Consider the following 16,116-nt stretch of genomic DNA (forward strand, 5'->3'; position numbering starts at 1 on the left):
GCACCCATTGTCTTTTGCCGTAACCTGTTCATTGCTTTCCTAAATAAATTCTTAAATTGAGCAAAACTGAGTTTGGCTCTTCTCATTAAAGAAGTAAAGAACACGCTGTTGTTTTTCTCAACAGTTCACAGCAAAACTCAAACAGCTTCGTTTGGAGAAGGAGGCGGCCTTCAAGAGTGGGGACATGGATAGTTTCAGACTGGCAAAATACTCGTTTGGCAAGGAGATTAAGGAGGCCAAACGTCAGTATTCAAAGAAGCTGGAACAACAGTTTGCAGCCAACGACTTCTCGTCAGTCTGGAAGGGGCTGCGGGTGATCACCGGCTGCAAAACCAAATCCCCCCCCCACTCTGTGGAAGACCTGAAACTTGCAAACGAACTGAATGACTTTTACTGTAGATTTGAAAGACAATGGACCAGTTCTAACCCAGACTCCCAGCCCCCCCACATAGCTATTACACCTCTTCACCCCAGCCTGGACAAAGACTCAACCCCCCCCCCCACAATATGGCCCCTGACTGCCCCCTCCCCCCCCATCACACGTCTCTCAATTCAGGAGAGAGATGTAAACAAGCTTCTAAAGAAACAGAACCCCCGCAAGGCACCTGGACCCGACGCTGTCTCCCCCTCCACACTGAGGCACTGTGCAGACCAGCTCTCTCCAGTGTTCACGGACATCTTCAACACCTCACTGGCTGAATGTGTTGTACCCGCCTGCCTCAAAACATCCACCATCATCCCCGTTCCCAAGAAGCAGAGGATCACAGGCCTTAATGACTACAGACCAGTCGCCCTGACCTCTGTGGTAATGAAGACCTTTGAGCGCCTGGTGCTGACTCCCCTCAAGACCATAACCCACCACCTCCTCGACCCACTGCAGTTTGCCTACAGAGCCAACAGGTCCGTAGACGACACAGTCAACATGGGACTCCACTTCATCCTCCAGCACCTCGACTCCCCCAGCACCTACGCCAGGATCCTGTTTGTGGACTTCAGCTCCGCAGTCAACACCATCGCCCCAGCTCTTCTCCGGGACAAGCTGACACAGCTGAGCGTGCCTGAGCCCACCTGCAGGTGGATCACTGACTTCCTGACTGACAGGAAGCAACGCGTGAGGCTGGGCAAGATGGTCTCTGAGTCCCGGTCCATCAGCACTGGAGCCCCACAAGGTTGTGTGCTATCCCCTCTACTGTTCTCCCTCTACACCAACAACTGCACCTCCAGCCATCCCTCTGTCAAACTCCTGAAGTTTGCAGACGACACGACCCTCATCGGATTAATCACCAATGGGGACGAAGCCGTCTACAGAGAGGAAGTTAACAGCCTGGCTTCCTGGTGCAGCCAGAACCACCTGGAGCTGAACGCTGTGAAAACTGTAGAGATGGTAGCAGACTTCAGGAGGAGCCCAGCCCAAACCGCCCCCCTCAGCCTGTGCAACTCCCCAGTTAAAACAGTGGAGTCCTTCAGATTCCTGGGGACCATCATAGCACAGGACTTGAGGTGGGCGGAGAACATCACCTCCATCACCAAGAAGGCCCAGCAGAGGATGTTCTTCCTGCGGCAACTGAGGAAATTCAACATGCCGCAGAAAGTGATGGTTGAGTTTTACACAGCCATCATTGAGTCCATCCTCACCTCATCCATTACCGTCTGGTTCGCTGCCTCCACTGCCAAGGACAAGGGCAGACTGCAGCGGATCATAAGGTCAGCTGAAGGTCATCCGCTGTGACCTGCCGGCTCTCCTAGACCTGTTCCACTCCAGGACCAGTAGGAGAGCAGGCAAGATCATTGCTGATCCTTCCCATCCCGGTCACCACCTGTTCCTGAGACTTCCCTCCGGAAAAAGGTTCCGGGCCATCAGGACTAAAACCTCTCGCCATCTGAACAGTTTTTTCCCCGTGGCAGTGGGGCTCACAAACAAGCCCCCTGCATCACACTGACTCTGCACCACACTGACTCTACCCCACCAGCCCCCCCCCCCCTGCACATAATTTATAATTTATAACTTATATATTACTGGCACTATCACCAATCTCTGCACCTTCGCACAGCACGTGCCCATAACTCTGTTACTCTGTTACTGTATATATGTATATATACTTTATTTTATTCTATTTTATTTTATTCTATTTCTTATATATTGTTGTTTTTTTTATATTGTTGTTTTATGTACAAAAGTAGTGCACCAACGACACCAAGGCAATTTCCTGTATGTGCAAACATACCTGGCAAATAAAAGAATTCTGATTCTGATTCTGGTTGAATTGAAAATAACAAAACAAGAAGCAACGCTCACATGATTCCCCATGAATCTAGCTGGTTTACACCCTACCTGATGGGACATTTTGACTATGTAACTATGTTGATTCACTTAAATCAACTTGCATATACAGTACATCTGTGATTTGAACATACATGCACACCCCTGTAACATGATACATTAACACCACACAACATAGAATTCAACAGTAAATCACACTCACCAGCAGTTTTCCCTTTGTCCAATCAAAAAAGATGACAGTCATCTTCTTCCAGGTCGGCATTTTTAACTAGCTATTAAATATATATATTTAATATTATATATATTTAACTTTTTTAATTTAATAAAATATATTGGTTTATTGCTGTTCATGTGTGGCTTATACACAAGTTCGAATTACTTACTGAACTGCTAGTAGATGAACGATTCTGAAGATATGAGTAACACATACAGACAGATAAAGATGTGTGGAATTATTATATATAAAAATTATGATAATATGATAGTTCCCTTATTCTTTAAGGTCCAGCTCAACCAACTGTCGTACAGTCTCTTGCAGAGAGAATTAAGTTAGATCCCATATCCAAACAAGCCAAAGACTTAATTCTGAAATCAAACGTGAAAAATTCATACCATTGCAGACCAAGTGTGTACAGGAAAACAGAGTCCAATAATAAGGTTGAAATGCCAATCCATTTGACTTAATTGATTCAACATGGAAGACATGTTAAGTGGAAAATAAGGTTGGGATTGCAGTGAAATCTTAATACTGATCTGAGAAATCTGGTTTCACTTTGCATGAAAAGTTAATGAACGACTGAACTCACCATCTGACCAGGCAGTGGGCTCGAGGCGGGAAATCATTGTTCATACACAGAAGGTCCTCCATTGCCAAGGGGAAGGCATCTAGACAGGGAAGATTACAAAAAGTTGTGTCAAACACTGAAAATTGGAGGGTTGATCTCATTTTAGGGTGAACTATTTCACCTGTTAACTCCTACTAACCATTACTTTAAAATCTCATCACAAACATTAGGCTAAAATGCAAAAGCTAAAACATTGCTGTTAACTATATCATTTAACCTACATATTATGGAACAATGAAATGATGGCCATACCTTCCTCAATCTTGTCCTTCCCAGTGTCCTTCTCACGTTCTTTAATCAGGAAGTGGTGAGTTATGAGGAACTTAAAGTCCGCAAAATTTATTTCCTGAGACTTTTCCCCCCAGGTGCCTCTGGTGTATTCACCCTGTGTTCAAATAATGTTAACTTATAATAAAGTACAGTCAAAGAAACCTTTGGCAGCACACTACTAAGTGGTGTTATTTACCTGAATATTTAAAGATTAATAAGAGTAGAATACCTTTTCCAGGGACAGGTTTCCTGCTGAGTTCCCAATCAGCTTCCAGTCATTCAGCCCTTCCTCCACTCTGGACACAAACCTTTAAGCAGGTAAAATTAGTTTAGTTGTGAGCAGTAAGGATTGGTTGTACGTACAGCATGTTTTCCAACTTCCTGATTCAATTTTTTACACACATACACAAATGCTGTATTATCCTTTCGAACACACTCTGTTTGGCACTGCATAAAACATATATCTACTGATTGTTAACACCATGAATCATCACATAACAATGGACTTTTGGATTGGTCTCTGTATCGTTTAATTCATCCCAATGGTCTAAATGTGAAAAAGGACTACTTGCCTCCAGGTTCCTTATGCTTATTTTATCTTAACCTACACACAACACCTAAAGTGTATGGAGTTCCTAGGGCTGGGCGACATGGGGAAAAAGGTATCACAATAATCTTTTTGCATGACATTCATATTTTTGCTGAACTGAAAGAATCAGTTTATATATGATGAACATGAAAGAGAACACCACTCACGTTTTACCACACAACGCGTGACGTCTCCACAGAATGAAGTTCGACACCACGTTACAACACTGCCGCAGGTCAACAAGTGACACAGGCGGCAGATAAACTCTTCCTGCAGACATTTCAGCCCACACTTCCTGAAGCACCTCCCACAAGTTGGATTGGCTTGATGGGCACTTCTTGCGTACCATAGAGTCAAGCTGCTCCCACAACAGCTCAATGGGGTTGAGATCTGGTGGGCTGAAATTTCTACAGACAATTAAGTCTTCTGCGGGAAGAGTTTATCTGCCGCCTGTGTCACTTGTTGACCTGCGCCAGTGTTGTGCCTATTCACACTTAAAGAGAACTAGTTCAAAGTTCAGTTCATACAGATGAAAAAATATTCTGAAGATAAATTCAAAGTCCCAAAATATCCTAGTTAACGTTCGTTGTTCTGTTTTTTTAATGGGATGGTTATGATAAAGATGACACTTAATATTATGTATTTAGTTATTAATCAATGGTGTCTGATCATGTAACCAGATTATCTGGTCACTTTAACACTGAGTCCTGGCTGCACAAGTCTTTTGTTGTACTGAGCGCACACTAAATGTAGACGACACATTTTTCATGATGTTTAAATGTAACCTCAAACTCTGGAGCGAATTAAACAAACTAAGAAAACTCCATGTACTGATCAGGTCATGAGACTATGTGTGTCACTGTGTGAGTAAGTGGGGGCATTGGACAGAGGGTGATTGGAAAAAAGTGTTATGGACAGACGAATCAAAGTTTGAGGTGTTTGGATCACACAGAAGAACAATTGTGAGACGTAGAACAGGTGAAAAGATGCTGGAAGAGTGCCTGACGCCATCTGTCAAGCATGGTGGAGGTAATGTGATGGTCTGGGGCTGCTTTGGTGCTGGTAAAGTGGGAGATTTGTACAAGGTAAAAAGGGATTTTAAATAAGGAAGGCTATCACTCCATTTTGCAACGCCATGCCATACCCTATGGACAGCGCTTGATTGGAGCCAATTTCCTCCTACAACAGGACAATGACCCAAAGCAAACCTCCAAATTATGCAAGAACTATTTAGGGAAGAAACAGGCAGCTGGTATGCTGTCTGTAATGGAGTGGCCAGCACAGTCACCAGATCTCAACCCCATTGAGCTGTTGTGTTAGCAGCTTGACTGAATAGTACGCAAGAAGTGCCCATCAAGCCTATCCAACTTGTAGGGGGTGCTTCAGGAAACGGGGGCTGAAATTTCTACAGATTACCTCAACAAATGAACAGCTAGAATGCCAAAGGTCTGCATTGCTGTAATTGCTGCAAATGGAGCATTATTTGATGAAAGCAAAGTTTGAAGAACAAAATTAATCTTTCAAATAAAAATCATTATTTCTAACCTTGTCAATGTCTTGACTATATTTTCTATTCATTTTGCAACTCATTTGATAAATAAAAGTGTGAGTTTTCTTCTTGCATACTGCTAACCTATGGTTACCTGTGGACTGAGAGGATCTTAAACCCTCCCCCTTTGTCTGTGTACCATAGCATTTATGTCTGTAAAAACCTCAACTGTTCTGACTGCAGCTGATTCGCTACCGGGATGTTTTCAGTCATGCCGTCTTTAACATAGGCGTCACCATGGTGCATTCAGGTGTACCTCGGAAACGTCCAAGGAGGTTGTTGAACATGCAAACCTTTCTTTCTTTTATAAATGTATGTTACTTGATTGACATACCCACATCTGCTAATATTTAAGAAGTTAACGTCATTATATCATCATCTTAAAAGATGAATTAAGACGACCGCGTTGCTCAGTCCGAATCTTAGTAAAATAAGATGAAACGTATATTGTCACACAACCGCGATGATAAACGGTACCTTGTTTGTGTGTGTAACATGATAGATGGTGTATTGCTTATTTGTGCTACAATGAGCTCGCCTACCGTTCCCACTCTGACGCTGTTGTGAAGTCGGTGATCTCAAACACCTCCGACTCGGGCTGGAGAAGACATACACTGGTTAAAGTAGACCTTGAACTTAGGAGACATTTAGACACATACACAGCACTGACTCGTTCTCCTTAAATAACTCATTTAACATCAACGGAAAAACTTACTTCGCTGTCGGCAGCCATGATAGTTTCCTGATTTAGCTGTTTTCGTTGTTGTTGTTCTGCTTCTTCCTCCTCTTTTTCTTCTTCTGCTGCTTCTGCTTCTTCTTCAGTTATTAAATGACTGTTGGAAAATAACTTACAGGCGCATTACCGCCACCTTATGGAACGGCGTGTGGATCAAAACGGCGGTTGAATCTGGCTGGATTAATTTCTTTTCCATATTCACGTGCATTAAAAGAACATAAAATAGCCCTGCATCCTACATCCCCCTAGGCTCTCCACAGCATATATCTGATATTAAGTGTTTGATGGCTCCTCTGAAGAACTTCCTGAAGTACCTGCCTCTGTTGCCAATCATTTCTCCTACTCTCGTCTGAAAGCAACTGTGGTACTGTCCCACTGTTGTGTCTGACTTGACTATGCTTTTAATATCATCCTTGCTATATGTGACAGGGTCAAAATTATATGTGCATGCCATATTTAGCTGTGTTTTCTTATATTTCCGTTTTTATTTGACTTGCATGTGTTTTATTATATCTTACCTGGCTTTCTGTGTCCTTTATATTCTAATATCCTTGGTGTCTGTTGTAACTTGTGTGGTGTGTGTTTTGTTTTCTTTAACTGTTGTATTGCACTCCAATGACCCTGGGAGTGACACAACCACAACCTATGCATTTAACCAATTACCTGATGAGTGACTGCTGGAGAAGAGTCTGGCTGCATCATGCAGAATTGAGGGCTTGGCATGAATCTCCAGTTAAACCCCCAAACCATGATGCGGACTGTAAAATTGGGGGGCATGGTGTGAGGGACGTGAGCCTGGGGCACCTCAAGCCAAAACCCCAAAGCCTAATCCTCCAGAACTGTGGTACCTCGCTACGCCATATAGAGGCCATTTTTACCTCAAACTTAGCTGGAGATGTATATCTGTGCAAAAGATTAATTCTGCCAGTTATACAACATACATGTTATGTTATCCAAAAGGTCTGCAAACAGTGTAAAACTAAAACTCCATCTTCGTCAGTACAAATTAACATAAATTGTTACTAAACTGACACAAACATAATAACAGAACAAGGCCTGGGGCAGACCGACTGTTCTGAGTATTATAGTTTCCTGACAAAGTCTGGGCACTCCAGAGCAGACTTTATTCAACTGGCTCTCTCTAACTCCTACTTTCTGTCCTTGTCGACATGTTGAACAAGTCAAAGCCAAGTATGTCCAGCTCACTGAGAACATTCAAACAGGCCATAACAACAAGGTAAATGATAAAACAGACAATAAGTGCATTCAACCATAAGGGTACAAACCCAGAACAACAAGAATCAAGTAAGTACAATTTGCTTTAAAAAAGCCGAACTACAACTGCTACGTGTTAGTGCCATATAGGTGCAACTAAGCAGCAAAACAGAAGATGGTAAGAAAGACCATGTAAACACAGTATTTCATTATTTGAGTACACTTCAGTTCAGTGTGAAAATTATGAATAAACGTTGAGATTCTACTGAAGACTTCTTTTATTTGACAGTCAGTTTTTGACTTCATACAGACATTAGTCCTTTTACGAACATGCGCGCAGAAATGTTCCTACTGTCCGCAGAAATAAGTGTGTGCGAAAAATTTGCCACCGGATTCATGACACGTGCACACCAGCTGATTTTGTTCTCACCACCATGAGTATGTTTGTGAATCAAAATCACTCTAAATTGACCGGCACGGTTCCACTCTCTGCCACGCCTCTATTTCTCCATATAATGACAACCATTTGTCATGAAGAAAGTGGTGTGCTGAACATTTGAAGTTATAAGAGATGATCCCAAAAGGTAAGAAACACAAGAATCTCACAAAAACAGAAATTTAAGGCGTCGGAGGTGGAAGACACAAAAGACACATTTCTGTAGTGTGTCCTCCTGAGTGCTGATGTTTAAAATTAAACCTGGGCTGCAATAACTGAGGTGCTGAATGCTGTGTCCTGCGGAGAACTGAGCACTAGAGCTGTGGACATTTATCTTAGATGCATTGCGACGTGGACTACGCTGAATAATTATAACTAGCGCTTCTTCAGGATCACAGCAGACACACACTAAAAGGTCCGGTCGTCCTGTGTCAGAGTTATGAGACAAATGTTTAACACACACACACACACACACCCACACACACACACTCAGTAGTCCTAAAAACTCAAAAGGTGTTTAGTTTGTGCAGTTTGCAATTTAAATATAAATTACAAATTATTTTATAGTCATTTTCTGCCAATAGATCCCTTTCAACTAAATCTTACACACCAAACCTTTAAAACCAAATTTACTGGAGGAATTGAAAATTTGAACAACTTGAGCAAAACAAAACTTTGAACAAAATGACAGAAATCAAATAGAAACAATGTATATGGATTGTACTCAGGCATTCTAATTTTGCCTGTGTCCCATCTGCTAACATGGTAGAGGCAGAGTTAATGACCTATGCTGCAGACAGTCACCAGGGGGTAATCGAAACGGTCTGGCTTCACTTTTGCAAACTGTCATGTTGACTATCTTTATTTAGAGTATATAGATTATCTTAAAGTGAGCTAACATCAACAACAATGTGAGTCCATCACCACTCAACACATTTAATCCCAGTTCCCTGGCGTTAAATATGCAGGGAAATAATGTAATTTAATTTGCTGCTTGATTTCCTTATATTTAGATTGCTAGCTAGCTATGTATAAAGACTTTATTCCTCCTGTAACAGGGTAGTTCAGTTGTGTGATAATCTGCTGCCCAACAAAGTTAGCGGAAAGCTGTGCACCATCCTTGTCCACAAGGCCTATCTTACCTATGTACAGTATCCTGCTGCGGCACTATTATTCTCTAGAGTACTTTTATTCAGCACTTAAGTATGCAGTGTTGGTAAATGTATTGTCCAATTTCATCCCTGTGTGCTGTATTTTGCTGTATAAAACATTTTTGTATTGTATTGATTATTCATTTCATGAAGGGGATATCTGAAATACCAAAGCAACAGTTTCAGATTTTAATAGAAAATGAATCCTGATATACTTAAGGAGGGAAATGATAAAGCATCAGCTAAATGATGTGTAATGTAATGATATTACATCATCATGTAATGTAATGTGATGTAATGATATGTAATGTAATGTTATCTGAGTTCTTCAAAGCTACATTTAAACATAGGTTTTTATATATTCTATTAGCCAATTGCAATTTATTATATTAACCCCTAATTTATTCAGTAACCTGGTTTATCATGTGCATGTAAATGTAACAAATGCTTCATTATGCAGTTGTGACCTGATACTATTGACATTGACAAGTTGCTGATTTAAAATGTTGTCCAAAAGTATGTTGTTCATTATGAGTGAAATTTTCACAAAGAAAATCTACCAAAATCCATCTCATAGGTGATCTCAAACATGATTTTTTATAAATTCACTCAATGGCTACTATTTATTTGCTACTAAATGCAACCACCTCATCACTTCAGCAAACATAACATAATATTTGTAAGAGGAACAAATATAAATATGTGTAATTTTTCTACAGAAGAATATAGACCGTATCATGTTTGCAGAGAGGGTGGTGATTTTAGCTCTTAAAGAGAAATTCTAGAGTTGTTTAAGCTCCGGAGCATGCGCTGTAAAGTGTTGGGAAGTTGTGTGGTTTACGAAGTGTATATTGAATGCATCACAAGGGCGGAGTTAGCAAAGCAGTGAAGTGAAGCCTAGCAGGAAGCACCGAGGCTAGCGCCGCAGCGGTGGAGAGAAAATAACGTCAGAGTTGTTTATCAGATCTTAAACGTGACGTTTCTTGCTTGGAATCTGGAATTTACGTTTTTGGTCTGGTCACATTTTCCTCTACTCTGGAGAAGGTGAGGGCTGCCAAGCAACTAAACATCGGCCAGAAGAAGACTTATCCAGCAGCAGTAAACGGAGGACGTTGGCCGTTTTGAATCAGGTGGGTTCGGAGGTGGGCCCGCACGACTACACAGAGCTGATGCCCACAGGTGTTCGCTTGCCAGAGGAACAGCAGTGGAATTGATCTGCTCAGTACGCCGTACCACGCTGGTCTAATCCAACTCATGCTAGTTGAAGTTGTTTTCGTTACGTCACAAGTTGCCCATTGGCTAGCTGGCTAATCATTACTCTTAATATTCCACTAAGACTTCAGGCATTGTTGCCCCGTCCAAGGCACCTTTGCATGTTTCGTAGAATTAGTTATATTTATCCTCCTATAAACACTTAACAAGAGTTCAGCTAAACGATTAACTTAACATATTATATTTATTAAACACATGAGTGGTTGGCCACTTTTAATTTGTGTGGTGTGTTTGTATTGTGCTTGGATATTTTTGGTGGCTCAAAGGTACCATATTACTAATATTACCTTCCATGTTTTATGATATTGTCTTTAATGACTCCAACATTAAGCCGACATTTCATTGTTTAGAGATTGGTAAATATGTTTTAATCCAATCTGCTTGGTTGTTCTCTATGATAAAAATGCGTTGAGGCAAGAACAGTCCTCGCTAGCACTCAGTATACGCTAAGTGAGATGCAGCTAGAATTGCATAGTTACGGAAACGTCTAAAGCTAAGCTTAGCAAGGCGTGTCACCTCAGCAGGTATGTTGGTGAGCCCTTTGACTCAACGGTCTGGTTTTGAGAATGAGTAATGAGTGTGTATGGGTGTACAAGGAAGTAGAGTTTCACCGGTTTGACTAGTTTCTGGAGAATACAAAACACAATGGTAAAATACACATAGAATAAAATAGACATTGTAATACTGATTTCTGTTATTCATTCTTGGCTAGACAAAAACTTTGAGTGACGAAAGTTTTCTGGTATTCAGACTGCACAAGCAAAAAAAAAAAAAGATAATCTGGACAGGATACTGAAGTACACAAGGACCGTGTCTTAAACTCCATCTGCATCAGGTCAAAATAAGTCATATGATAATATCATAATAAGTCAAAAGACAGTCAAATTAGTGCTATCCCACCAGCATGGCTAACCCCTTGAAACAAATATTGAGGCAAAATAAACGATCAAGCGAGAGAGTTGTATTTTAGAGAAGTAGTGTTGAAAAAAACCTAGAATTGGGTCATTACATATAAACTGATTGCTGTGGCTCATGATAAAGAGCGGGTCGTCCGCTTACCAGATGGTAGGCAGTTCTATCCCAGTCCCCATTCCACATGTCCTTGGGCGAGATACTTAACCCCAACTTGCCTATCGTTCCTCATAGAAAAACTGCTGCCCGTAGAGGCATTGTATAAATTTGGTGTGAATGGATGAAAGGCAAAACAAACCTGACTGTTCTGTAAAGTGCTTAAAGTGGTCATCAAGACCATTTAGACCATTTAACTGTGATCATTTTGGTCACTATAATTGTGATAATTTTTTTTCCCACCTGTTCATCTGTAATTGCAAGGTTCCAGTTACTCATGTCTGGCAATGATTTAATATTAAGTTACATTTCATAATTTAACAAATTGCCACAGGCTTACTCTCTTAAAATTTAAACACAACCCCTACGGATTCTGAGTTTTTTAAATTAAAAGTTTAAGGCAGGCTGTTTTTCATGGATGTTGAGTATTCATGTGAGCAGAGCACAACACAGCACCACAAAATTCCCAGTCTTGCAAATCAGTGGTCAGCATTTATGGACACTACCATTACCTTGGCACCTCAAATAGGTAGCCTGGGTAAATCCCTCCTGCTGTGGCAAATCAGCGTGATCTTGTTGTGAGGTTTATGTAAAGGATAAATGAGCACTTGAATTTATAGAGGTGTGGGAATTTCTCGATTCTTGGATGCATCGCGATGCAGACATAGACAACTCTGAATCAATGCAGTGACAGAACATAATCGATACATTTTTTATGCTGCGTTCATTTTCTAGCTTTGTCCTGTCGCTGAATAATTATAACACAGCTGCTTCAGGATCAGGACAGACGCTCATTAAAAGTCTCTGTCGGAGCCTCCTCCTTACTCTCCCTCTCACCTGCGCTCACTTTACCCTTTAACAATTAACACCATCACTGATCACAAGTTAATAGGACATGTACAGGACTGACGTTTATTTTGTCTTTGTTTGATTCACTCCAGAGTTTATTAGACACATGTAACCTAGCATGACAAGCACAGCCAGGACATTGATTAATAACTAAATACATGTAATTATCAGTTCATGTGTGAGGAGGGACAGAGACGAGCACACAAACATACTCACAGACACACGCACTCCCGCAGACAGAAGTTCTTCCTGCAGTTTATGACGTAACAGTGTTTTAACTCGTGCGTGCGTGCGTGCTTTGTCCCATAACTCTAACACAGGACGACCGGCCCTTTTAGTGTGTGTCTGCTGTGATCCTGAAGAAGCGCTACTTATAATTATTCAGTGTAGTCCACGTCACAATGCATCTAAGATAAATGTCCACAGCTCTAGTGCGCAGGACACAGCATTCAGCACCTGAGTTATTGCAGCCCAGGTTTAATTTTAAACATCAGCACTCAGGAGGACACACTACAGAAAAGTCTCTTCCACCTCTGACGCCTTCAATTTCTGTTTTTGTTAGATTCTTGTGTTTCTTACCTTTTGGGATCATCTCTTTTACTTCAAATGTTCAGCACACCACTTTCTTCATGACAAATGGTTGTCATTATATGGAGAAATAGAGGCGTGGCAGAGAGTGGAACCGCGCCGGTCAATAAAGAGTGATTTTGATTCACATACATACTCATGGTGGTGAGAACAAAATCAGCTGGTGTGCACGTGTCATGAATCCGGTGGCAATTTTGTGCACACACTTATTTCTGAGGACAGTAGGAACATTTCTGCGCGCATGTTCGTAAAAGGACTAATGTCTGTATGAAGTCAAAAACTGACTGTCAAATATAATAAGTCTTCAGTAGTATTTCAACGTTTATTCATAATTTTCACACTGAACTGAAGTGTACTCAAGTGATAAAATACTGTGTTTATATGGTCTTTCTTACCATCTTCTGTTTGCTTCTTTACAATGTGCAATATTGCGGGATGTTCTAATATGCATATTGTCCAGGTTAAGCGTTTAAATTTTTTTTTTTGCTCAGATTCTCTTTAGTCACACATCCAAAACAAATGCCACATGCCTTGAAGAAGTTTACTTTCTCATAGTGTCTTTTTTTTTTTGTCAAGCTGCTCACAAGCATCGGTCTTGTGATTTCCTTTGCGGAATAGACGGACCTTTTCACCAGATGGTTCTGTGTTTCTATGGCTTGGATTCCTTGAGCTTGATTCCTGTGTTATTGTCATGAAACTGCTTTTTGGGGATCTTAAAGATCTAAATCTATCACTGCTTTTGATGCTTACATTTCTGTCCTTCCTTGGTGCAGCATCATGTATGTCTCCAAACAATGGGTCACAGGTGATATTTGCTTGACATTCCACAAGTTGCTTAAACTTGCCTCTTTTTCCTGCACGTTTGTATAATCATAAGCAACAGTGCGCCATCTTTCTCTAAGCTTGTATGGCAGTTTTGTAATGGCTATCTTCATGTGTTTGGCTGTTCATGTCTTGCAGCATATCAACATCTGTCATCGCATTACAACAGCTTCTTAAGAACAACAAATAATCTTGAAGTCCCTTTCTATCCTCTGCTTTGAGTACACTCCAATTCAGGGCTTTTTGGGTTCCATATGTATGCAACTTCTGACAAGCACTTGAGGGCGTCCACTTGTGAACCGCTTCAGGAAGAAAATCTATCACAATCATTGTCAGTATTGCTTTCAATACAGTGTTCGAAAGTACGCATGAAGGACAAGTAATGCAGTGGATTTATATAAAAAAAACAGGAATTTCTCTTGTTGGTAGAAATTAGGGTTTTTGTTCTTTAATTAGCATTTCACTAATTTAATTTTGTCTTTGCATGATTTTCAGCATGCATGAAGTTTGATCATCCATGTGAGGACCTTTCTAAAGAGGAGGGTACACATACACTTTGGGAACACTGGGGGCAGTAGAGATATTTAGAAGTTCATCATCATTATCATTACCACCAGCATCCTTGTCATCACCACTTTGTGTTGAGTCATATCTTTTATCATACTTTTGAAAATCATATCTCTCTTTGGAAGCTTCAAGTTTATCAATTTCTGCACTTTCAATTTCCCAAGCTAAAGCCTTGTCTCTAGCTTGAAATTCAGCTTCCAACTTACCTTCTTCTTTGTCAAGTTGATGTCTTTCTTGCATAACAGCAGCTCAAGCAAGGAGAGCTGCCCTTTTTGCTCCAATCTTCTCAGGGCGGATGTTACTGTGAAGACTTTAATGCTGGAACTGCTGGTGCTCTTAATGCCTTTGGCTGAACCTTTACTTAAAATTCCAATAGACCTAGCAGTCAAACCCTCATGCATTGTTGTATCTGCAACAGGTGACAGATTTTTTCCATAATTTTTTTTCCATTTTAATGCTCTTATCAACATGGAAACGTGGATTGGCTTGCTTTATGCAAATGTTTTATTTTATTGAAAAACAACATTGCCAAACAGGGCGGTACAAAGTAAAATTATAAAGTGCACATTTCAGGTAAACAAGGACTCAGCCTATAGTGCAGTTAAACCATGGCTTAATATTTTCTTTTTTTCAAGTTTGCTGTGAACATAGCAGTCAGGCCTCTTATTTCAGAAACAATGAACCGTAACAGTTAGGTTACCAATAAAAAGGTAAGCCTACTACTTCTTTGCTTTCAGCCAGCTACTCAAACAGACAAGCAACAAATAACAAACAAACAAAATACACAGGCAGTGTCTGCCTACTTTCCAATAAATTAAACACAGAACTTTGTAGGGCTATTTGAGTCCTCCCCATATTTGTTGGAAATGTATGAAATAAGAAGTACCCTATTTTGAAATAAATAAAAACATATAGGTGCAGCCTAATAGCTTAAAAATATATATTTTAGTTGGCGAAATATTAAAACAAAAAGCGAGAGCAGGTCAGACTGGAGGCGAATACAGAAACTGAAGCTCGGTAGAAACCAACTGCAGCTTCTGCTCTGATCAAGAAGCTGCGGCGCTGATCTCTGAGCAGCTGAGACCAGAGAAACGCTGTGTTTTAACTGTTTCCATAGTTAAGAAGCAGTCAGTCACTGAGCGGCTGCTTCACATGAACGAGCTCTGATCTCACAGTGTCTCTCTGAGCGAGTGAGCGGGGGCGAGGGGCAGAGCCCCCGGACCGGTGCGCTATCTGGGAGCACACACACACACACACACACAGTCGCCCGCTTCGCATGTCCACCTCTTCACACACACCAATTCCAAAATAGAAAGCGATCACGGCCGCAGTAACAAAACGCATCGCCAAAGATGGTCCCGGTTGGTGTTGTGGAAAAGCCAGAATTAAAAAGTATCGTACAGAAACTTAACCCAAAGTACGATTTGCCTGGTCACAATTCCTTTTAGAGAAAGCGCTGCCAGAGTTGTGCATTTCAGTAAGAGAAAACGTGGCCCATGAGCTAACAGATGTGACCGACTTCTCCACAACTATGGATCTGTGGTCTAGCAGAACCTGTGAGCCGTATCTCAGTTTAATAGTACATCACATCAACAACTGGAAGCTGAAAAATCATGCTTCCAAACAAGCTTTATGCCTGATGATCATACAGGAGAGCTCTTTGCAAAAGGGCTGCAAGATGCTGTACAAGTGTGCATCACCACAGATATGGGGATAATATAATCAAAGCTGTGAGCTTGAATAAATGGAAAATCTCCCCCTGATTTGAAAATGGTAATCAATTTTTAGAATCAACAATGGTAAACATAACTTAGACAAAATGTCATTTGTTACATTAAATTTAAAACTGACTGTATTTTAATGCTTGTTAGTTCAGTT

General features: G+C 40.9%; 2 protein-coding genes across 2 annotated transcripts in view; one reads left to right on the plus strand and one right to left on the minus strand.

Moving 5' to 3' along the window:
• Positions 1-6,326, minus strand: part of LOC133027564 (rab3 GTPase-activating protein catalytic subunit-like) — a 67,255-nt gene extending 60,929 nt beyond the window's left edge. Inside the window, exons 1-5 of the mRNA XM_061094600.1 lie at positions 6,250-6,326; positions 6,077-6,132; positions 3,626-3,704; positions 3,379-3,511; positions 3,088-3,166 (exon numbers count right to left, since the gene is read on the minus strand). Coding sequence (XP_060950583.1) covers positions 3,088-3,166; positions 3,379-3,511; positions 3,626-3,704; positions 6,077-6,132; positions 6,250-6,267 — 365 coding nt within the window. The 5' untranslated portion in view covers positions 6,268-6,326. The remainder of the gene's footprint in view (positions 1-3,087; positions 3,167-3,378; positions 3,512-3,625; positions 3,705-6,076; positions 6,133-6,249) is intronic.
• Positions 6,327-9,966: 3,640 nt separating this feature from the next.
• llgl2 (LLGL scribble cell polarity complex component 2) overlaps positions 9,967-16,116 on the plus strand; it is a 76,218-nt gene continuing 70,068 nt past the window's right edge. The window contains exon 1 of the mRNA XM_061094844.1: positions 9,967-10,202. The gene's annotated coding sequence lies outside the window, so the exon portion shown is untranslated. The remainder of the gene's footprint in view (positions 10,203-16,116) is intronic.

The sequence above is a fragment of the Limanda limanda genome, chromosome 21, assembly GCF_963576545.1.
Source record: "Limanda limanda chromosome 21, fLimLim1.1, whole genome shotgun sequence".
NCBI lineage: Eukaryota > Metazoa > Chordata > Actinopteri > Pleuronectiformes > Pleuronectidae > Limanda > Limanda limanda.